The following is a 19072-nucleotide window of genomic DNA, read 5'->3' as shown; positions in this document are numbered from 1 at the left end:
CTACGCCCTTTACAAGTGGCTGCTGCAGTCAAGCAGACGATGGATGGGCGTCGTCAATACGGAACCGATTGTTTTGAAGTGATGTTTAGAGCAGACGATCAATATCGCAGTCGATCAATCATAAGAAATCACGTGATCATAAAAGAAATTGAAGCAATAGTACTGTCTTGGTATTCTAGATCCAAGTTTATCCAGAGAAACTTTTCCCGAAGGAGGATGTTGGAAGTCCGTCACCGAGGAGTATAATAGCAGGCATTGTGTGGGCACAGGAAATTTCATCTTACCGGGTATACTGTTTTGTGGGAGATGAAAAAATTAGCTACTGAAATTATTATATAACTCCCTTCTAGTCCCTCATTTGCGTTTCGGGTCTATAAACATCAGGGAGTTTTCGCAAAGCCCCCGACTAGGTAGAACAATGAGCTAGGCGTTCACGTTGGCGTTTCGAGGGATTTGCGAAAACTCCCTAAGATATGGTATTATAAACCTTATGTACTAAAAAACATGCATACTAGCATGATACCAGTATACGAGGAGAACACCACTGCGGCTTTCCTTTCATCTGAAATATATGCTTTACGCGGTTTCTCTCCTTTAGAATGTGTGAACCAGAATGAAAAAAATCTTGTAAAACGGGTGGCAATCAACAAGGACACGCGCCTACCAATTAGGTCTCCTGCAAAATCTGTATTAACGACCGAAGGCACTCGCTTAAGTATCATTAAAACGAAGAAAGCTTGTTCGTAAATGAAAAATTATTAAAATCTGTGATTTATTGTGATCTCATATGATGCAAATTGTCACAATTCAGGAACGCATACTTCGAGATAGCACACATGATATTTGCATTCTGTGGTTGTTGAGTTGTCTCGGCACGTGGACCGTCAGTAGGAGGCCAAAGAACAGAATTAGAGTTTCTCGATGATGGTAATTTCAAGTTTGAAGTGTGGAGAACGGAAGAAGGAGATAGGGGCCGGGATAGTCCCCCCCCCCCGTCTTACCCGCTAAATACGGCTCTGGAACAGGAGCTACACAACTCTGCCACCTTCCTCAAGTGAATTTGACACCAACTGAACGCAAATGAAGAAGATAAAAAGACGAAAAAGTAGCAACATATCATATTATTTTGTTTCGCCTCAATAGAGTTGTGGTTACTCAAGGCGTCATAAATCATTGCAAAAACAAGCAATTACTCTTCTGGACACCAAGAGGAAGGCAAACACTAGAAGTGAGAGGTGGGTAACTGAGGGACGTCGAGAACATTTTTATCTCGTTTCTTTTGCTTTAAAGGGGGACGATAGGCAAGAGCTCAAGGTCATTTGGTCAGGTCTTCAGGCGACTCATAAGCACAGTTACAGCACGTGGTCGCGTTTGATTCCGTGATAAATATAACTTGTACAAGTTTGAATATAGTTTCGATGTATTGTGAGAAGGAGAGTGTTCCTGGTACCTTTCTATACCTGTATAGTCTCCATTTGAAAGGGACGGTGTGTCCGTAGTATGATAGTCTACTAATAAGGCAGTTGCTCATGCATTATGTCATGGGAAAGAAACGAACAAGCAACTTCTCTTAAAATATTTATTTCAGACGTAAAAGGTGTTTTTTACATCGTTCTGGCCAAAGGTACTTAGTTGAACTCCTGAATGTGACCAGATCACTGTGGCATTTATCAACATATTGGTGTTGCACAATACTACATACATGTAGATTATCCTTAGGGTATATATAGACCTTGCCAGTGCTCTTTCACGGTGTCAACTATAATGTGGGTCAACTATGACACCGGCTGCCCAGGGCTGTGTAGCATGATTTGTGATCACACTATTATAGTTCAGTGACAAGAGGTGAGCTAGCCAGAGTACATTTGGCCAGATCTTTCTGAAAAACACTTTTTTTAGTACTCATTTACAAAAAGATATGATATGATTGTGCACCAATTTTCAAAAAGCATAAACAATCAGGTATTAAAAGCCAAATTAAAACGAAGACGTGCTCAGAGACGATCAAATACACTGCATCATGACATAACACTAATAACTTAGACATACGAGTGTGCCTCTTAAAAAATCGGCTTTAAAATCCTAAGCTGAGCAACCTTATCCTGACACATCCATCTCCATTTCTCGGCTGCAGGCCTTCCCATATACGTAGTTTTCACTCTCCTGCAGATGAGATCCGAGTTCGAAAAAAACCCAGTAGGTATATATACGAAGCAGATTCAGTGTTTGAACGCGACAAAGATTACCGTGAAGGTATCCATCTTCAAAGAATTATAGATAGCCGATCGCAATATGGACCCGAAGTCTCCAATTGACAATTGAATACATGTATTAATTTCTCATGGTACAGCCCCTCATGACTCAAGTCAAAGTCCCAGTTCACTCCCTTACAGTTGTCACTTGGCTTCTCTGCGGGACAACCAGACCAATAACGTCTCTAAAAGGAATCCGAAAACTCTGTCCGATCTCGTGGATGAAGATTACCCGGCGGAAAGTGAATTTTCAACCTTGTCGAGGGCAAGATGTGTTAGGAACCTCAGAAGTCTGTGTCCATTCTTTACTAGGCCTCGACAGTTCTAAATATGTGGTACAACACATGTATATACATATCAATCTGCACAGACTGATTGTCAAGTTACTGCTCTGTAGCTGTGACACTATCGGAGCTTGTTGATGAAACGCAACCTGAAGTACGCCAGAGTCATGATGATGACGACCATGGCGGAGAGAGCAACAATGTTCACCCAGAGGTCCCATTCAGTTTTATAGTCAATGCCCTGCTGTTCAAGATAGGTGTTGCCGGCCTGGGAGCTGAAAGTAAAGAAGTATAGCTATCAAGAAAACTGTCCAAAACAAAACTACACTTTCGTTTGTGGAGCCGGCGCATCACCTAACTAGCAGCCACAAGCTGTCGCAACTCCTTCAAGCGCAAATACAGTGACAATGAAATCCCTGCCTCTGAGACTCTACCAGCACCATGCAGTTTGACAGTAAACACTGATGTCGACAGCTCTGCAAAAGCATAAATCTCCATCTTGTGTTCGCGGAAATATGTAACTTACCATTCTTCTGTGCCGTTGTAGGTCGCGCAGAATTCCATGTCTTTCATTTCGTTGATTGAGAGACTCGCTAAGGAGTATCTGAAGATGCTGAGATATTTTATCCACCTGAGCCACTCAGCAATAGTTGCCAGGTTGATCAGAAGGCCGCTAAACACCTTAGAAACAAAAAGACTTTGTTAGACGACGCACACTAGGGTATTGATACCAGACCCAACTGGAGGTGTTGGTTGCCTCACCAAACAGCACAAGAGTGGAGCTTTAATTGTTGGCAAGAATTAGGCGATGGAGGAGGTTTTTGGCAAGTAACAGCTCCACCCGAAGACTAGGCTAGTTTAATATGTTTCTAGGTCAGGGGTCCCTCTCTCCATCAAGTTGTCTTTATGCTTTGAAAGAACTTTGCGGTTACAGTCCGGGGAACTTACCATCATGAAAACATAGCTGAGGGCAATCATACTGTTCCCGACCGCCACCACTGAGAAGCTTGAACTGAAGAAGAAGGCGAAGCTACAGGCGGCTAGAGTGGTCACTACCAGATTTAGCAGGAAGATGAAGAATTTTGCAGCAGATACGTCTAGTCCTGGAAACAAGAAGTATACATTTTTAGAGTAGGGAACGGGTGCGAACCATTCTGAAATCGAGAGTGTCTTGACAGAGCAGTTATGAAATAATGCAATAGTAATACCAAATTCTAATACACGTACAACTAAATCGTGTGGTAAAACTACAACCGTTCATATCTATTGCCAAAATTTAATATTCAGAACCTGACTTACATCGGTGAAACTAGAGTATTCGCACATTATGATCACTTACCAACCATGAAATACACAATTGCTGAGAAAGGAATCAGAGGTACACATCTGACCGGTATGACATCACAAAAGATCTTCGCGAGAAAGTATGAGGATACCCTATAGTAACCACTCACATGTTCGTGGCTGCAAGAAGAAAGAATAGACGATTGGGTCTTGATACTTTGACTTCTTGACGCTTTTAACCAACTTGACGTTCTTGAGACTCACAAAGCAGCCAAAGTTAAAAGGAATACTTTTAATGCTCCATCCTGTTGAGCGAGTAAGGAAGATCAGTGCGCAGAGTTCGGATGATGCCTCGTGCCTGTCACGGTATGTGTTCCGTCCCACTTCGAACCATCACGGTACAGTTTTCACGTCGATAACTCGAAATATCACGATATCTTTGTCAATGATGGCACTGCTCCGTCTTAGAGACATACTCACAAGAATAACGCCCGCTCAGATATAAACAGTTCTATGGCTCCGAGATTCCCAAACACCATGTTCATAGTGACGAAAAAAAACACACCAACTCTGAAATAGGCCGATGAGATTTATACATTTATATCATTATAGTCGAGTTTAAGGTATATGCACCAGTACATGTACGTGTACATTTACTCATGGATTAACTAACAGAACAAAACAAATCATCCCCAGACTTATCACTTACTTGAACTTGGCATTATTTCTTTCATTGATATACTGTAAAGCCCATTAAACTTAACGTAAAATTAAAGTTTATTATAGTTGTGCCTTTCTGGGCCCAGAATCTGGGATCCTACACACTAGTCCGGGTAACTCCAGTGAAGAAACATTACATCATAGCGTTAGAATCAGCCGAAATTAAATGTTAAAACTACTCGGATATTATATGTTTACCTGTTTTGGACCCCGTAGATAGGATCTCTGTCAAGTTGTAGGTAAATTATTCCAACAATCAGCCCGAGGAAGACAAGAATCACAATCTGAAATAGTTGAAAGGGGATTCTTCAGAGAGTCGATCTAAAGAAGCCGCCTTTATTTGATAGACACATTGCGTTTCGAACAATAATTGGCAAAGTGCTGCTGGTGACGTCCATCGGACGACAGCAAGTAATAAGATCCGCACACGATATGAACTTTTTCGAATAAGGTGCTTCATCGAACCTCCTCGCTGCCTGAGCTCGGTGCATGAAGCACTCTTCTTGTAATGTCGCACCCCAGGGTCCCATATGGAACCTTCTCCTTGGATAAGGTTCAATATGGAACCTTCTCTTTACGAAACCAGCATATTTCTATAACTATACAATGTACCTGTAATACGGAAGCAAATGGATTCCTGATGACATTCTTGATTGCTCGTTTGGCAAGCAGACCAAACTGGACGGGGAACGATCGTGAATACCCGACCGAGGGGAAGGAAACCTCATTATTGGTAGAAATCCGCTCTTGGTAACCATTGAAGATGGGGGTCAGTTCCTCCTGGACTCTGAAGAAGAGGTATTTGATTGTGACTGGGTGTATCATAGTGTTGTGTCATTTGAAGGGCGTTGTGAAGGCTTTATGTTCTCTGAAGGCATTCTTATGACTAAACAGGTCTCTTAGAATATGCCAGAAACGGCTCCGGTTGACATCCCTTTACACGATAGTATAGAACTTGCATTCAAACTTATCATTTTATCATTTTACGATGGTATTTCGACCAAAGGGTACGGCCGCATACAGAAACGTACATGCCACTAAAATTAATACCAATACGACTTTAATACAAATACATGTACATGTACGCATAAGCTTGATATACCAAAGCAATGTTGGCAGCTGGAGTGAGGCTAGAGCCGGTGAGAAGGTAAAGGAATGCCGGGCCGATTGGAATACCTAATGCCCAAATTCGACAAAGGCCAATGGCAGAGGAGTTAAATAGAAGGAATGTATAAGTCTAGAGACGATTCCTTACTTCTTGAACCAGGTGGTCTCTCTATATTGTCTCGCCATCACGTTCACTTGATGCGGGACGTCATAGTCTATGCTGATGGAGGTCGAGCTATTGCCCGCAGAATCAGGGGACCCCTTCAACACATCATCTGTAGAAAGATTCGTGGTAATATTGAAGGAAAAGATTGAAAAATCAGTTCACCACAGTTAAAGCGAAACAAAGCCGAAAGGTTACAGCCATCGGTTCAGTAGTAGACTGAATTGATGTTAACAAAAACGACGTCTCAGCAAGCTCTGCTCAGAGTTGGTTCAATAAGGGGTGTTTTCAAACGCGGGCAATACGAAGTTATGGTGATGAGAACCAGTCAATGATGGATACATTATCTTCTTCGACCTCTCCGAAATAAAATCACTCACTTTGACGAAATGCCGGCTGAATGGATTAGTAAATGGGTGCAGTTTATACTGACATGACTGACTAAAATCACTCCGTAAGTTTTAAGAATTTCTGGTTATGCTCGTTCCGGTAACATATTCATTTCCAGTTCTTCAGTACATGGTCTATACTTTACCACAACATCGTGTATTACATTTGCGATGGTTATACATTTCATCATACATACGGGGAAAATTGTTATGCCGACAATTATTTTTTCGAAGTATGAATTAGAGGAATCTAAAATTTATACATTGTGGTTATAATAACTATTACATGAACATGTACACATGTACGTACATGAGTTAAGATAAACAACTCAAAGTACCAGGATGAATTTTCGATGAAGAGAAAAAAGTAACGCCGTTAGTAGAATGCGTCAAAACTGTTAAGGTTTGATTATACATGTAAAGGAATTGCAGAAGAGAGTTTGTTAATATTATGCAGAAAGAATTTCACATTATCAATTCTGAACATACCAGAAATAAAGGCATCATTTTGAAATACATGACGTCGATGTTCATGTACATGTACATTTCCCATCTCCAAGGCTGAACTTTCCTTCACTGTAACACATTTAATATCATATCAAAATATTTAAACTTATATTTCAGACTGGGCTGCTCCCCACAAGATTTCGCAATCCGTTCGAACGACGGCGAAATGCAAAGTACGATAATCTGTGCTAATTGATTTACCCGACATCTGTATACCATATTTCATACTTAATTGTAGGAGGAATCGGATTTTCTTTAAAAATCGTCGGTATCATTACAGTAACATTACATACTTTGTACTTCTTCGTTCGTAGCACTTCGTAAGGCTTGTGAAAGCATAGACTACGAGGAGGGGATACCAGTCTAATTATAACTATGGGCATTGGGCTACCTACACTCTTGACGTAGTTGACCAGCCACGTCCCATCTCACCCCTAAGAAACCATCTTCATAGAAAGTATGATGAAGTAGACTGCCTTAGGAGTCTATAAAGGCCACCGGGGTTTGTATATGATGGTGGGTTGATCTGATCTACCGGCGAGGTAGCTACAGGGGGCTGACTATAAGCGACACGGGGCTAACTAGTACGGTGGCCCTAGCACTACTACCATTTAAAAAAACACAAATCGGACTTGCCACGACTATGTTTGAAAGAACAGTTAACGTGTCCTTTTATTTTCATGCTTCGGCGTGAAGCTGTAAGACCAATAGAGTATGAACGGTAACTGTGAAGTTGTAATGGGGAGGCTTCATGAAATGATGATATTCTAGGATATATACTTCAGACCAGCTGTAGTATAACCAGATTTAGATAGACGAATTTCAATTTGCTGATTGTTCTTGCGATCAATGACATTTGACCAGCTTCAATGTAAGGCTAGGAAATGGCAGATGACTAGCTAAGGGAAAGGCATGAGAGCACAAGCAGCCAGCAGCATCAGCAGTGCACTGAGGTGAGACATGCTTACATGGCATCCATTAGCAAAGCGCTACCAAGTCTTAACAGAAATATATACATGAACACGATAGAAAATAACCCGATAAGTGCATGTATACGTACTATCATTCGTTGACTCGATCGTGCCATTTATGACATCAAGGAAGAAATCGGGTGGATTGTTATGGGCCTCGCACTCGTATCCAAGTCCACTGAAGAAATCTAACGCATCGCTCGAAGGACCGTGGTAAACGACTTCCCCCTCGTTCAGGAGCATCAAGGTATCGAACTGCTTGAAGATATTGTAACGTGGCTGGTGGATGGAGAAGACGATGGTACGGTTCCGGCGAGAAAGCCTGGATAGGGAACGGGTAACGGATGAGACGTGATCAGACTATGAAATGTCCAGTTACAGTATGGTCATGGCGAGAAGGAGCATCCCAAGAGTTTCATTCATAGGCCATCTTAAACGACGATTTTGCCGCAGGCACATCCAGAGACGGACATACGTAACCAAGGATCTACATGAACCTCCATTGCTTGTATTTTTAAAGTAAAATAAAGCTCAACCTCTTTTCTTCCCTATCTCATTCAGTAACACGCACCTGTGGAGTAACTTCATGACAGAGTATGCAGTATTGGCATCAAGGCCCGTGGTCGGCTCGTCGAGGAAGAGTATCTTTGGTTGGGTGATAAGCTCCATTCCTATGCAGCATCTCTTCTTCTCACCTCCAGACACACCACGGATAAATGCCGTGCCAATCTGGAAAACAAGAAATTTCACCAATAAGTGTGTAAGAACTAACACATGAAACATAAGTAAGCTTTGATCTGTTTCTTGATTGCATCTGAAAGAAAGGAATAGAAAAATGAAATCTTAGACCACTTTGATGCCAGCCCTAGGAATATTATAAAATACCATTGCCAGGGTCTACTCAGACGGCAAAAATTGGCAGCAATACCTCACCTAATCAACCAGGCGGGAATTTATACTCCAGTCCATTTTATGAAAAGGGGGACCACGGGGAAAATGGAAAAGACAGATCTAGAGTTAAGTTTTAACTTTTACACATACCTTAGTATCGGCGCATTTCTCTAAATTCAACTCTGCTATAATGGCGTTGACTCTGTCTTCCCTTTCCTTAGCTGATATGTCAGAACTGAGACGCATTGCTGCTGAGAAGTGAAGGTTCTCACGGACTGTGAGTGTGCCCATGATCAAATCATCCTGAAATCGGGAACGAAGTCACAAGAAAGCTTTAATAAACATTTAAGAACAAGAGGCACATACTATGCGTGTCAATGAAAACAAGTTTAACTTTAACACTAATTGCCAAGTATTAACTCGCAAACACTATTTTCAGTATTTTTATTGAAGGTATAATATAGGAATGTCATCACCTTACCTGCACAACATATCCCGACCTACATTTAAAATCGTCAGGCATTCTGTGTCCGTCAATCAGGACGTTTCCCTCGAGACCACTTCTGTCTTTCCTGTCGGCAAGCACATCCAACAAACTATTGAAATAAAAACAAAGAGGCCAGTCAAAAAATAGCCCTTCAATTGTCAAATAAGAAGATAGTACACTTCAAATGAGCTGAAAGAAAATTTAGTGTAGCCACCTACAGGAAAGAGAGCCAATTCAAAATGATTTCCGAGTAAAGTGGGAATTCCTCAACCGCAACTGCCAGCCTAGAAGTGCTTTTTCAGCTTAAAATTTATCCTGCTCTGGCTTGGAACTTACGATGATTTCCCACTTCCAGTTGGTCCGAGGATTGCATTCATTCCTGGTTTGAAAACACCCCTGAAAATATAGCGAAAAGTATCTATTTGACGGCTGCGCTGAACTGTTTCCCAGCACGAATTTGTACCTTTATACATATATTTTAAAATAGAAGAAATTACAACAAACACGAAATTGATAGTGTGGGAAATAGTTTTATCCGTTTTCCCGATTTGTTTATCTCGTAGTAACATCATCGTGTATAATGTGTTGGATAAAGAATAAAGCTTATGGTTTCTATGCCAGAGAACGCCAACACCGTGTGTCAGAAGAGTAATAAGAAGAGAACATGTAAGGAAAAATACGAATCGTTTTGCGAATTCAACCTATGCTAGCTTAAGTTGGCTTCCTGGCGTTGCGCATCGGAATTTGTTTGGCAAATTTCTTACTCGACATTCCTGAGAATCCATTTGACTGATTTTGGCTTGCAGCACCCGCAGCATTTCTGTGATTGTTTTATACAGTAATCCACATTGTGGAAGGAAATGGTACTCCCTTTATCCTCGCCCGCTTGGCCGTTCACCTTGACTGGAGTTCCAAACGCATCGATGGTCGACCCGTAGCCGCCATTGCCTTGTAGGATTGGTTGCTGAAAAATGTTATATGTGGAGGTGAATGTGATCCATCATTGTACCTTTCGCTGCCAATTTACATGTTTTGTTGTGATAAAAACAACTGCAAGAAATTTGACGGGTCGGCAACCAGACCGTCTACATGAGCGTAAACTTCTTATTTGCCTTTTTTTAAAGTGTGAAACAGCATACTGAGTTCTTTTTGGATATACACTTCAAATAATTATAAAGTCGGCAAATTTTCGAAGTGTTTCTTCTTCGACTTCTGGCGTATATGTATACGGCGTAAACGTATACCAATGATATAGCAATACATTGCGAGAGGGCCAAAACGCCTAATTTTACGCAAGTCCCTGGCCTGTGAAATTCATGGTGTGCATGACTAAGCGGAATATGTTTCGGAAAGTTACGAACTTTAAGAAGTTGGGTTATATACTTATATATAATTTTAACTTTACGTCAGGAGTCGACAATTATTGTTGAAACCAGAACCTTTCAAATAAAAGACTCTTAGTTTGAAACCAATGAAATCGAAGCGCAGAAATTGGATTCAAGGATGACATGAATATTAAAGATTAGTGTCAGGACAAAAAGAAAACCGTATCATACATGTATTTGTAATTCCAATATGCCGACAAGACTCATAAGAGTTCTATGCTCTTGACGACGACGATGATAAGTTGACTGCGATGATAATGATGATGATGATGATGATGATGATGATGATGATAACAAAATGATGACGACAACGACGAGAATGATAATGATTGAAAATAATAGTGTGTATTCTGCCATACATGACCGCTGTCCGGCAGCGTTGGACAAGGGATTCAATTGCCATAAACACCAACTGGTAAAATACAGTCATCACAGTCACATGTGTTCACACAAAGTTGAAAGATGTGACAGGGTTATTGAGGCTGACATTCAGGGTTATTTTGCGCGGTTACGAATTCATCACCAACCTACCTCCTTATTTTCCATTTGTACCTGCAAGGGGTGTACGGCCATTTCTCTCTGCCGGTAATGAGGGTCTAAACCTGCTTACATTGTATATACACAGCAGGCGCATTTAATAGCTCATGTTGCGTACATCTGATATACATTTACATGTATACCGAGTCAAGCTAGCTGGATAAAATCAATGGGTTTAAAGCCTACCTCGCAACCAGTCAATGACTCAATGATGTTAGCGGTATCATGGAAATATCGATCGTCGGACGAGACTATTATCAGCGCATAAGCGGTAGTCGTGGAACTAGCACGGGGCAACAAGAGGGATAGCATGTTAGCATCACGTGGCAATGACCTTAGGCCTATACATGTATAAAATTTTCACGGCCTTTTAAAATGTAGAGTGCGTTGTAATTCTCAAGCTACGGCTGAAACAGACACTTTGCTGCAATGTGTCCATCTACACGTATGAATGCATTCAGTTGGTGAACGCTGAAAGTCTGATCCATCCTATCATGGATCCATCCCATCATGTCAGTGAGAAGTTGTGCGCAGTCTTTTTAGTAAATAGACATATAGTTTAACCTATAATATTGAATTTATGATACATATATGTACTAGTGATGATTCCGATTAGTCATTGAACTATGGAATAGACATGCATACCTTCTCATCTCGAAGCGAATAACCCTGAAAAGACAAAGAATGAAGGGTAACAAATCACTTACACTAGTATTTACCGCTAGCATAATGTAGCAGCAACGCATGCTGACCAGAACTGAGCATTGAGGTTTAGTTTACATTTCTTTGTCAACTTCTAAAGATTGGCTGACGATTAGGACCATCTGCAAACCGTCAAAACCGGGGCACGGACCACAGAAAGTATCATGGGACTATACGGGTGGGCAAGAAGTTTCATCTCGTTCCGCGTGGGCAGATTGTTTACAGTTAAAATATTATATTTTTGCTGCCAAGACGTTGTATCAAGTTGATAACCCAAGAGTCCCAAGAGATACTACGAGGTACTCCATGCAGTTTAATACCTCTCTTTTTAACTTGAAAAGCAGATATTGCAAACCCAGGATGTTCTTTCAGCGTCCTCTGCCCGCTGGTGGTAGCTCGGGAAAACCAAACTTTTGCAGAAAGCAGGAGAAGGACGTGATGCGTATTTCAACTTACCTTCATGGTGAGAGTGCTGTCGAATAGAACTTCCTCAGCGTTCCAGCAGCTTCTTCTCTCCTTCGGTTTAAGACGACTGAATATTATATATCATGACTGTCATGTGCCTCGGTTTGTTCATTAGACTTTTGAGTTAGGCCTCGGCTCAAGATCATGTACATGTGGGCTCACATCGGAATTATATAAGTGCGACCTGATAGATATACTTTATATATATCAAGCATATCAACGATATATACAATACTTTTTTATAAGAGATTCATTCACAAGGCAAGGCAAGTCATCTAGGTCACACCAAAGGCCAAGATATAGGCCTGTATTGTTCGGCTCATGATTAGAGTCACGAGACTTTGTTACAGAATGCCATGCTGGGAAGTCAATTTTCTTCCCTATACACGAGATAATCGGACACCAATTGTTTTTTTTCTTCATTTTAAATCAGGTTCCATCATCTTCCGTTCATTCCGTTAATTCGTCAATTGCCAGTCTATACATGTTTCATACGGTGGTCATTCGTGCAGCGTGGCCTAGGGACAATGAAGAATAATTTGCCTTGCGGTCGAACCTGGGAGTCTTTTGGTCGGGGAGACGATCATCCAAAACATGAAGAGTAATTTTTTGATTGAATTTTGACTGACACTATGCAATGCAGCCACTGAGGGATGGATTGGATAAAATACGTGCATTTTAAAATCGATTGGGTATGTTATCATGATCACTGCTGAATGAATGATAACTTTGAGTCGAATTTCTCCATCCTGAGACGAGTTTTTGATACAATGGAGGGGTACACTGAAAACCACTGGTTATGTCAGGATGAATTTCCCTTGAATTGTACGCATGTGCCATTGGATCGTAAGATACAATGTACCACCGTAAATACACTACATGTACTTGTATTAGCCTTCATGAAATTGGACTTCATCATACACGAGATAGTCCGAATCATGCCATTTTCAGCCGGGTATGTATTTTTAGTGTATTTTACGAATGATACAAAGGCCTCCTTTGCGTTTGGGAGGTTGGCATGTCGTAGTAAGTCAACAAAGAAAATCTATCCTAGAATAAGTCTTTTATTTATGAAAATGTTAAAATAGGCAATCGTTACATATTTCTGGAATGTCATGGAACATGCACATTGCCAAATGAAATAAGCGGCCACGACCACACCCAAAACTAAACTATGTGGGCTTCATTGTTGGACAATTTGTGGAGGCAATAATATATTTTTCCTACATGGCTATCATCATTTCAACACTACAGCCAACAGCAAAATACCACAACCTTAAGAGTAACTACGACTTTATTGGAGCATTGCCTGACGGCTTACGATAGCTCACTTGTCAAACTAGGATATGATATGATCTGATATATTTTGGCCGTTAGATTTATTCAAACTGATATTTAACCAGATTAAGTTGCACTATGTCTTGAACCAAAGCGTGAGGTACAAACCGATTTATCAATAATCCCGCTTCATCCATGGCTTTTTTCTCGATGATGCTGCTTAGATAAACCAGGGTCTATCAAATAAAGAATAAACTGATTGTATTGACACACACGTCGAACAGTGGGATAGGCGTTCACCTGGACGTTTCGGGGTTTTTGCGAAAAGTCTCTAATACACGCAGGACTTGATGCCGACACCACAAACTTTCGTACTTCGTACTTCGGATGAGTAGGGGTTGCGAAACCTACCTAATGTCATACTGGATGTGGCAGAGGTGAAGGTCAATCAATGAAAGTAACACAATATTTACTTTGGCAAGTTGTCGATTTTTCGTAGTCACCAACTGGATTATCTTATACATTGTATGTTATGTCATATTGACGAATCTAGATTACGGACTGATTATAAATTTGAATTATTAATGACAAACATAACCTTCGTTCTCCTCTGAAACCACGCACAGGGCAAAGCCATTCATTTGAAGCAAATTTAATTTACAGAATTACTAATATCGTACCAATGATTACATGCACTAGTTGTCATTTAACGCTGACATAATCCGCGGCAATATCAAAGTGAAATGGTGCGTGACACTTTTATCATCAGCAACAGGATGCATGGAAAGACACATGACATGTAAACTCACAATAGCGCTGAGCGTGTTATGGATCCGGAGATACAGGCAAAGAATACTGTCGCAAACGTAAGTTTACCTCGACGTCTGGCGGAAGTTGCCATCGGTCTTACCTGCCATGCCATGCACGGCAGTGCACCGTTATCTGTCATCAAAAATTAGAAACTTTCCTCCCTAGGAACATTAGGTTATGTGACAACGGGTAGAAGAATATGATCACATTTTGATAACCGCGCCCTTAAATTTCGAAATTTCCGTAAGGAAACAGGAAGTATCATATAGGACCAGTCAGATGTACATGTAAATATATACCAATTGATAACTTTTGAGGGTAGGGTATATTTCACACAATTCTGTTTGCTCCTTGAAGGAGGCGATTTGGAGTGTTCAAATTTTAACCCTTTAGGCCCCTATAGATTCTTGGATTCTCTGTAATACATTTCATCAGGGCTACATCCGTGATTTCATTGTCCTATAGGATATTACAAGTAGCCCGGCCCCAATGGAACGGACTTAACTAGCCAAACTAATTAATTTGTCTCTCCTCATCAGTGCCTAAGTGGTGGAAGAATGCGATTCTGGATCAGGCAGAATCTTCCTTTGAATAACGGCCAACACAGGCCAGCAGAGGAATCGCTTATATTCCCGTCGAAATTTTGGATTGAACAAGCCATAGACAACACTATTCGCACATGCATTGGACATGCACATTCTTACAGTAATTTTGTATGCTAGTTCTGGCTTAGAACCTGTATGGAGCGCCACAAACGCCATGATAGAATAAGGCAACCAACATATCACAAAGGCAGCATAGGTGAAAAATAGCACCCGAATGACAGTCAAGTCTTTCCTGCTCAGTGTCTTTGTCTGGCCATTTCCGTTATGTTCGTGTTGCTTCATCCGTTCACCGGCTTCGTGGACTGTCCTGTATATCATGATATAGCAGAAAAGTGTGATGATCATCGGAAGCCAAATGGAAAGAATGTTAGAAACATACACATAAACTAAGCTGCGACTGTGGGAAAACCCACACGCCGTGATGTAGGGGTTGTACTCCGTCTTTACAACTTGGAAACCGACACTTACTGCGACCAGGAGAATGCATACAATCCATATGCAAACATTCGTGATAATGGAGGACCGCATTCCAATGTGAGACCTGTAATAGTCCGGTTTGCAGACGCAAAGGAAACGAGTTACGGCAACAACCATGATACTGTACAATGAGACTGACACAGATAAAATATGGATAGCGCATTGGATCTTGCACGCGGTCATACTGTCTATTCCCCCCAAAACTAACACGTTTCGCCGGTTAACATTACTTGCAAATATCACAGGGAATGCCTCAGCGGTTATCATCAAGTCTGAGATAGCTATACTGACCACATAGGTGTTAGGTACGGTCCAGAGCTTCCTGTTGACTCCGATGACCAATAGCAAGAGTATATTCCCAATGGAACCTCCTAGGATGCCGAATACGAAGACATACACCGCATCAAGAATGTCTATTACTTGGTCAGTCGTTGAGACAGTGTTGTTAGTTATTTGAATTCTATCCGTCACCAGCGTCAGATTACCTAGCTCTGCCATTGTGCCTTCGTCTATTTTCATATATTGTATATTTCAATATCCCTTTGATTGTTTTAGGAATGAAATCAAATTGAAATCCCACCACGATGCCGTCACCCTTCTTATGAAATATCCTGTTGATTGTTGACACACTTCAAAAATCGACAAGTAGGCCCTAAACAAAAAGCACTCTTAGATCTAAATTTTGCTGATTGTTAATGACGAAAGTACCTACTGAGCCCAACAAAAATCTCACCACGAAGACCATTCAAGTTCTATGTTCAACAGATTGGTGGTGCGGAATTATTATTATTATTATAGTTCAATGAGAAGAATTCACGCGAACAGAGGTATTTTGTTGAGCTTCCTTTCTACAGGTGAATGATTATTACTATTTCTCGAAAATAAACAAACCACCTGTGAGATCGACCTGATGGCGATCTGATGGCGATCAAGGGTTAGAAAAGAATTCGCAAGTGAAAACGAATATCTGACCTTAACCACTGATTTGTTTGAAATATCCTAATATCCAAGATGCGTCAGGTAGAACAACAATAAATCATGTCTAGTTTAATCGCGAATCGTATTGAGAGAATAGATACTCAGCATTCAACCTCCGCTAGAAATCCGTCTCAATTTAGCAAATGCTTCCCGAATACTAGCACTAGCAGAAGGAATGATACTGTAGCAGCGACGACTTGGATCCCGATTTTCCCGTGAAAGGTGTTAAGTCTCTTCTAGGACAGCGTCGAATCGGCAATCCCGGATTCAATCTATTTAAACGAGGTGATGATTGTTGTTCGTATGCATTGTTCCAAGTGACCTTTCAAAGAATATCACCTACCTATATTCCTTTAAACGTCAAATTCTGAAAGTGTTTCTAACAATAGTTGGACACTCATAATCCGAGTAACCGATTAAATAAAGTTATCATGCCACCTTCTGTTTTATGACCCGAGCAGAGGAGTTAAATCCTGGTCAGCACACGTAACGTTTGATACAACTGTACGCCACAGATGTACTTAATGTTCATCTACGCCATCAAAAACCACAAAACCTACTGTCCAGCTGGCGATTTTCAGATAAGGTGGCTATGTCCTTTGTGTTATCTACACGAAACGGAAGTCTGATATTTACACTTATCTTTCAAATGGCATTTAGTTAAACACAGAAAAAAGATATTTGATATATCCCTATTATATATAGTATGAGTGTGACCTCTGCTTTTCCCTCACAGAAATAATCAAAGTGAAAATGTATATTACCGATCCAAAAGGCATCAACACTTCAAATCGCAAGTAACCATCTCGCTGCCACTAACACAAATAAAACAGAATCGCGTCAACTGTCACCAATACGTTGTTGTCATAAGCGACATTTGATTGGCTGTCTGGATACTTGAACCTGCGCAGCGGTATCCTTTCCTTGGAAACAGTTATTCATATCCATTTTTCACTTCCCTTCTTCCTGTCACGATTATTGAGCGTCTTTCAGCACGAATTCGAAGCGATGCGGTCAAGGGTTGACCGCAGACCGCGTCCTTGGAAACATTGGTTACGTTTTCGAGCCAATTATCAAGAAATTGTTTGATGTTATGCTTACAAGACGATATCCGTTTGTCGATTAGAAAATATTACAATAATTTATCAATTCGAACATTCACAAGACGATGTTGGCGTCGAGTACGATTTCTTGGGCTGTGATGTTGCCAGTGTTCCGCCAAGTTCAGACTTCACTCTACAAGATACATGCACATGTAGCAGGCCTATGACCCATCTGAAATGAAAAAAAAGATAATCGATCATTATTTATAGATTATCTATAGGGAAATATTTGATGTCCTTAGTGGAAGAACATGTATTTAAAAGCTTCGTGACCATAAGCTAATTGCAGCAACACCGTAAATGATGTCAACACGAGGTCACGACAACATGAGATAAATTGGCAGCCTCGAATTGGCGACGTGTGCTAGAAACTATATCCAGATATCAGAAGATTGTAATCAAACGTTGGAGATGTGAGATACATAGATTATTGGCATTATTGGGGTAGACAAGAACCTACGGCTGGGGTGGTGACTTTGGTTGAACCTCTCTTGATCTCACTTGGAGCTGTCAAATGAATACACCAAGGGCGTTGGACGAAGAGCACAGAGGTCATGCCGTGGTATACTCAAAAAGATAAGCATTGCAACAGTTGACTTGACGTAGTCATTTGCGTATAATCAAGAATTGATAAAGACAAGTTTAATTCTCGTTAAAACCAACCATTACATTGTTTTAGGAATTTTAAAAATAATAATGCAGTGAATAAACGTAACTTTCCACCAGTCTGATAATTGTTGTAGCGTTGGAAAGTACATGTAATCAAAACGTTTAACCAAAATAAGATGGAAACGACTAGTCCTTCATGAAAGAATCAACAGAATCTCTAAAACTGAATTGATGATGCAGCAATTTCTGCTCACTCACTGGTTACTTTGCGATTAACATGAATAATGATACCCTCAAATCCCATATAATTGACAAATTACTTGTTACTACGGCAACGGACTCTTTTTTGAGATGCTGACGACTGATAGAGGCCAATAATTAAACGAATTGCATCTTAATGTATATAAAAAAAGGACGACCTAATTAATTTCTTGTGAAGTATTCCACAGGAAGTTTTCTTTAAGTCTCTGTTTATAGTTGTAAGTCATGCAATATTTATAGCATGAAATGGTTTATAGACGTGCGGAACTAATGAAGAGAAAATTAACTGCGCAAGCTATGCTAATGTAAGAACACTTATACTATTATCAGCGAAACGATGAAGAGAACATTTACTGGTATGCTAAGAACAATTAGTCTGAAATCAAAATGAAGCTCTATACACTACAAATCTATGAATTCGTACAATTGATACCATCGTCATGATACCATGAATATTTATTTCAAGAATGGTCTAGATTTTGTGAAGGAAATGAGTCGTTAACTGAAGTACTGTGCATCCTGATGGAACTTGACACGACAATTTCATTTCGACATAACATCCTTGTTTTTTAGAAAATTTGGTGTCATGGCCATTTTGTCCAGTTTTTTATATCGTTAGCAGTGGTGATGTAAAACACATTGGTCAAACTACATTCGGTCAGTGAAAAATATTTATATCCAGGGGATGGTTCGCGATAAGTTCATATAAATTTGAGTTCACCAACACACCAGGAGCACCGCGCCAAGAGTATTGCATGCAGGACTCCTTTGTCGTTAAAGTACTTTATAAAAGAGAAAGAAATTCGG

The 19072-nt window shown here is 40.5% G+C and overlaps 2 protein-coding genes across 3 annotated transcripts; both read right to left on the bottom strand.

The window, feature by feature from the left end:
• Window positions 1-1617: 1617 nt before the first annotated feature.
• Window positions 1618-12320, bottom strand: LOC135491722 (broad substrate specificity ATP-binding cassette transporter ABCG2-like). The gene is made up of 16 exons (XM_064777784.1): window positions 12136-12320; window positions 11623-11646; window positions 9820-10019; window positions 9392-9451; window positions 9050-9164; window positions 8719-8871; window positions 8249-8406; window positions 7767-7999; window positions 5796-5922; window positions 5153-5327; window positions 4739-4824; window positions 4301-4390; window positions 3876-4000; window positions 3485-3639; window positions 3063-3217; window positions 1618-2811 (listed from the first exon to the last, which is right to left on the bottom strand). The coding sequence occupies exons 1-16, from the start codon at window positions 12139-12141 to the stop codon at window positions 2658-2660; spliced, it is 2016 nt and encodes a 671-aa protein (XP_064633854.1). The 5' UTR covers window positions 12142-12320; the 3' UTR covers window positions 1618-2657.
• An 879-nt stretch (window positions 12321-13199) lies between these two features.
• LOC135491714 (melatonin receptor type 1A-like) lies at window positions 13200-17336 on the bottom strand. 2 transcript variants are annotated; one of them, XM_064777770.1, is made up of 3 exons: window positions 16636-17336; window positions 16287-16313; window positions 13200-15943 (listed from the first exon to the last, which is right to left on the bottom strand). In XM_064777770.1, the coding sequence occupies exon 3, from the start codon at window positions 15831-15833 to the stop codon at window positions 14775-14777; it is 1059 nt and encodes a 352-aa protein (XP_064633840.1). In that variant the 5' UTR covers window positions 15834-15943; window positions 16287-16313; window positions 16636-17336; the 3' UTR covers window positions 13200-14774. The 2 variants fall into 2 exon arrangements, with proteins under 2 accessions (XP_064633840.1, XP_064633831.1); XM_064777761.1 differs by having other exon boundaries at window positions 13200-15966; window positions 16287-17336.
• Window positions 17337-19072: the final 1736 nt, after the last annotated feature.

This window comes from Lineus longissimus, chromosome 1, assembly GCF_910592395.1.
Source record: "Lineus longissimus chromosome 1, tnLinLong1.2, whole genome shotgun sequence".
Lineage (NCBI taxonomy): Eukaryota > Metazoa > Nemertea > Pilidiophora > Heteronemertea > Lineidae > Lineus > Lineus longissimus.
This window is presented reverse-complemented; position numbering and strand designations above follow the sequence as displayed.

Coding starts and splice junctions, on each gene's coding strand:
- LOC135491722 (XM_064777784.1), bottom strand. Junction 8,872..9,049: donor GGTCGGGATATGTTGTGCAG/GTAAGGTGATGA, acceptor TCCCGATTTCAG/GATGATTTGATCATGGGCAC. Junction 8,000..8,248: donor GTCATGAAGTTACTCCACAG/GTGCGTGTTACT, acceptor TTCCCTATCCAG/GCTTTCTCGCCGGAACCGTA.
- LOC135491714 (XM_064777761.1), bottom strand. CDS start 15,833: ATGAAAATAGACGAAGGCACAATGGCAGAGCTAGGTAATCTGACGCTG.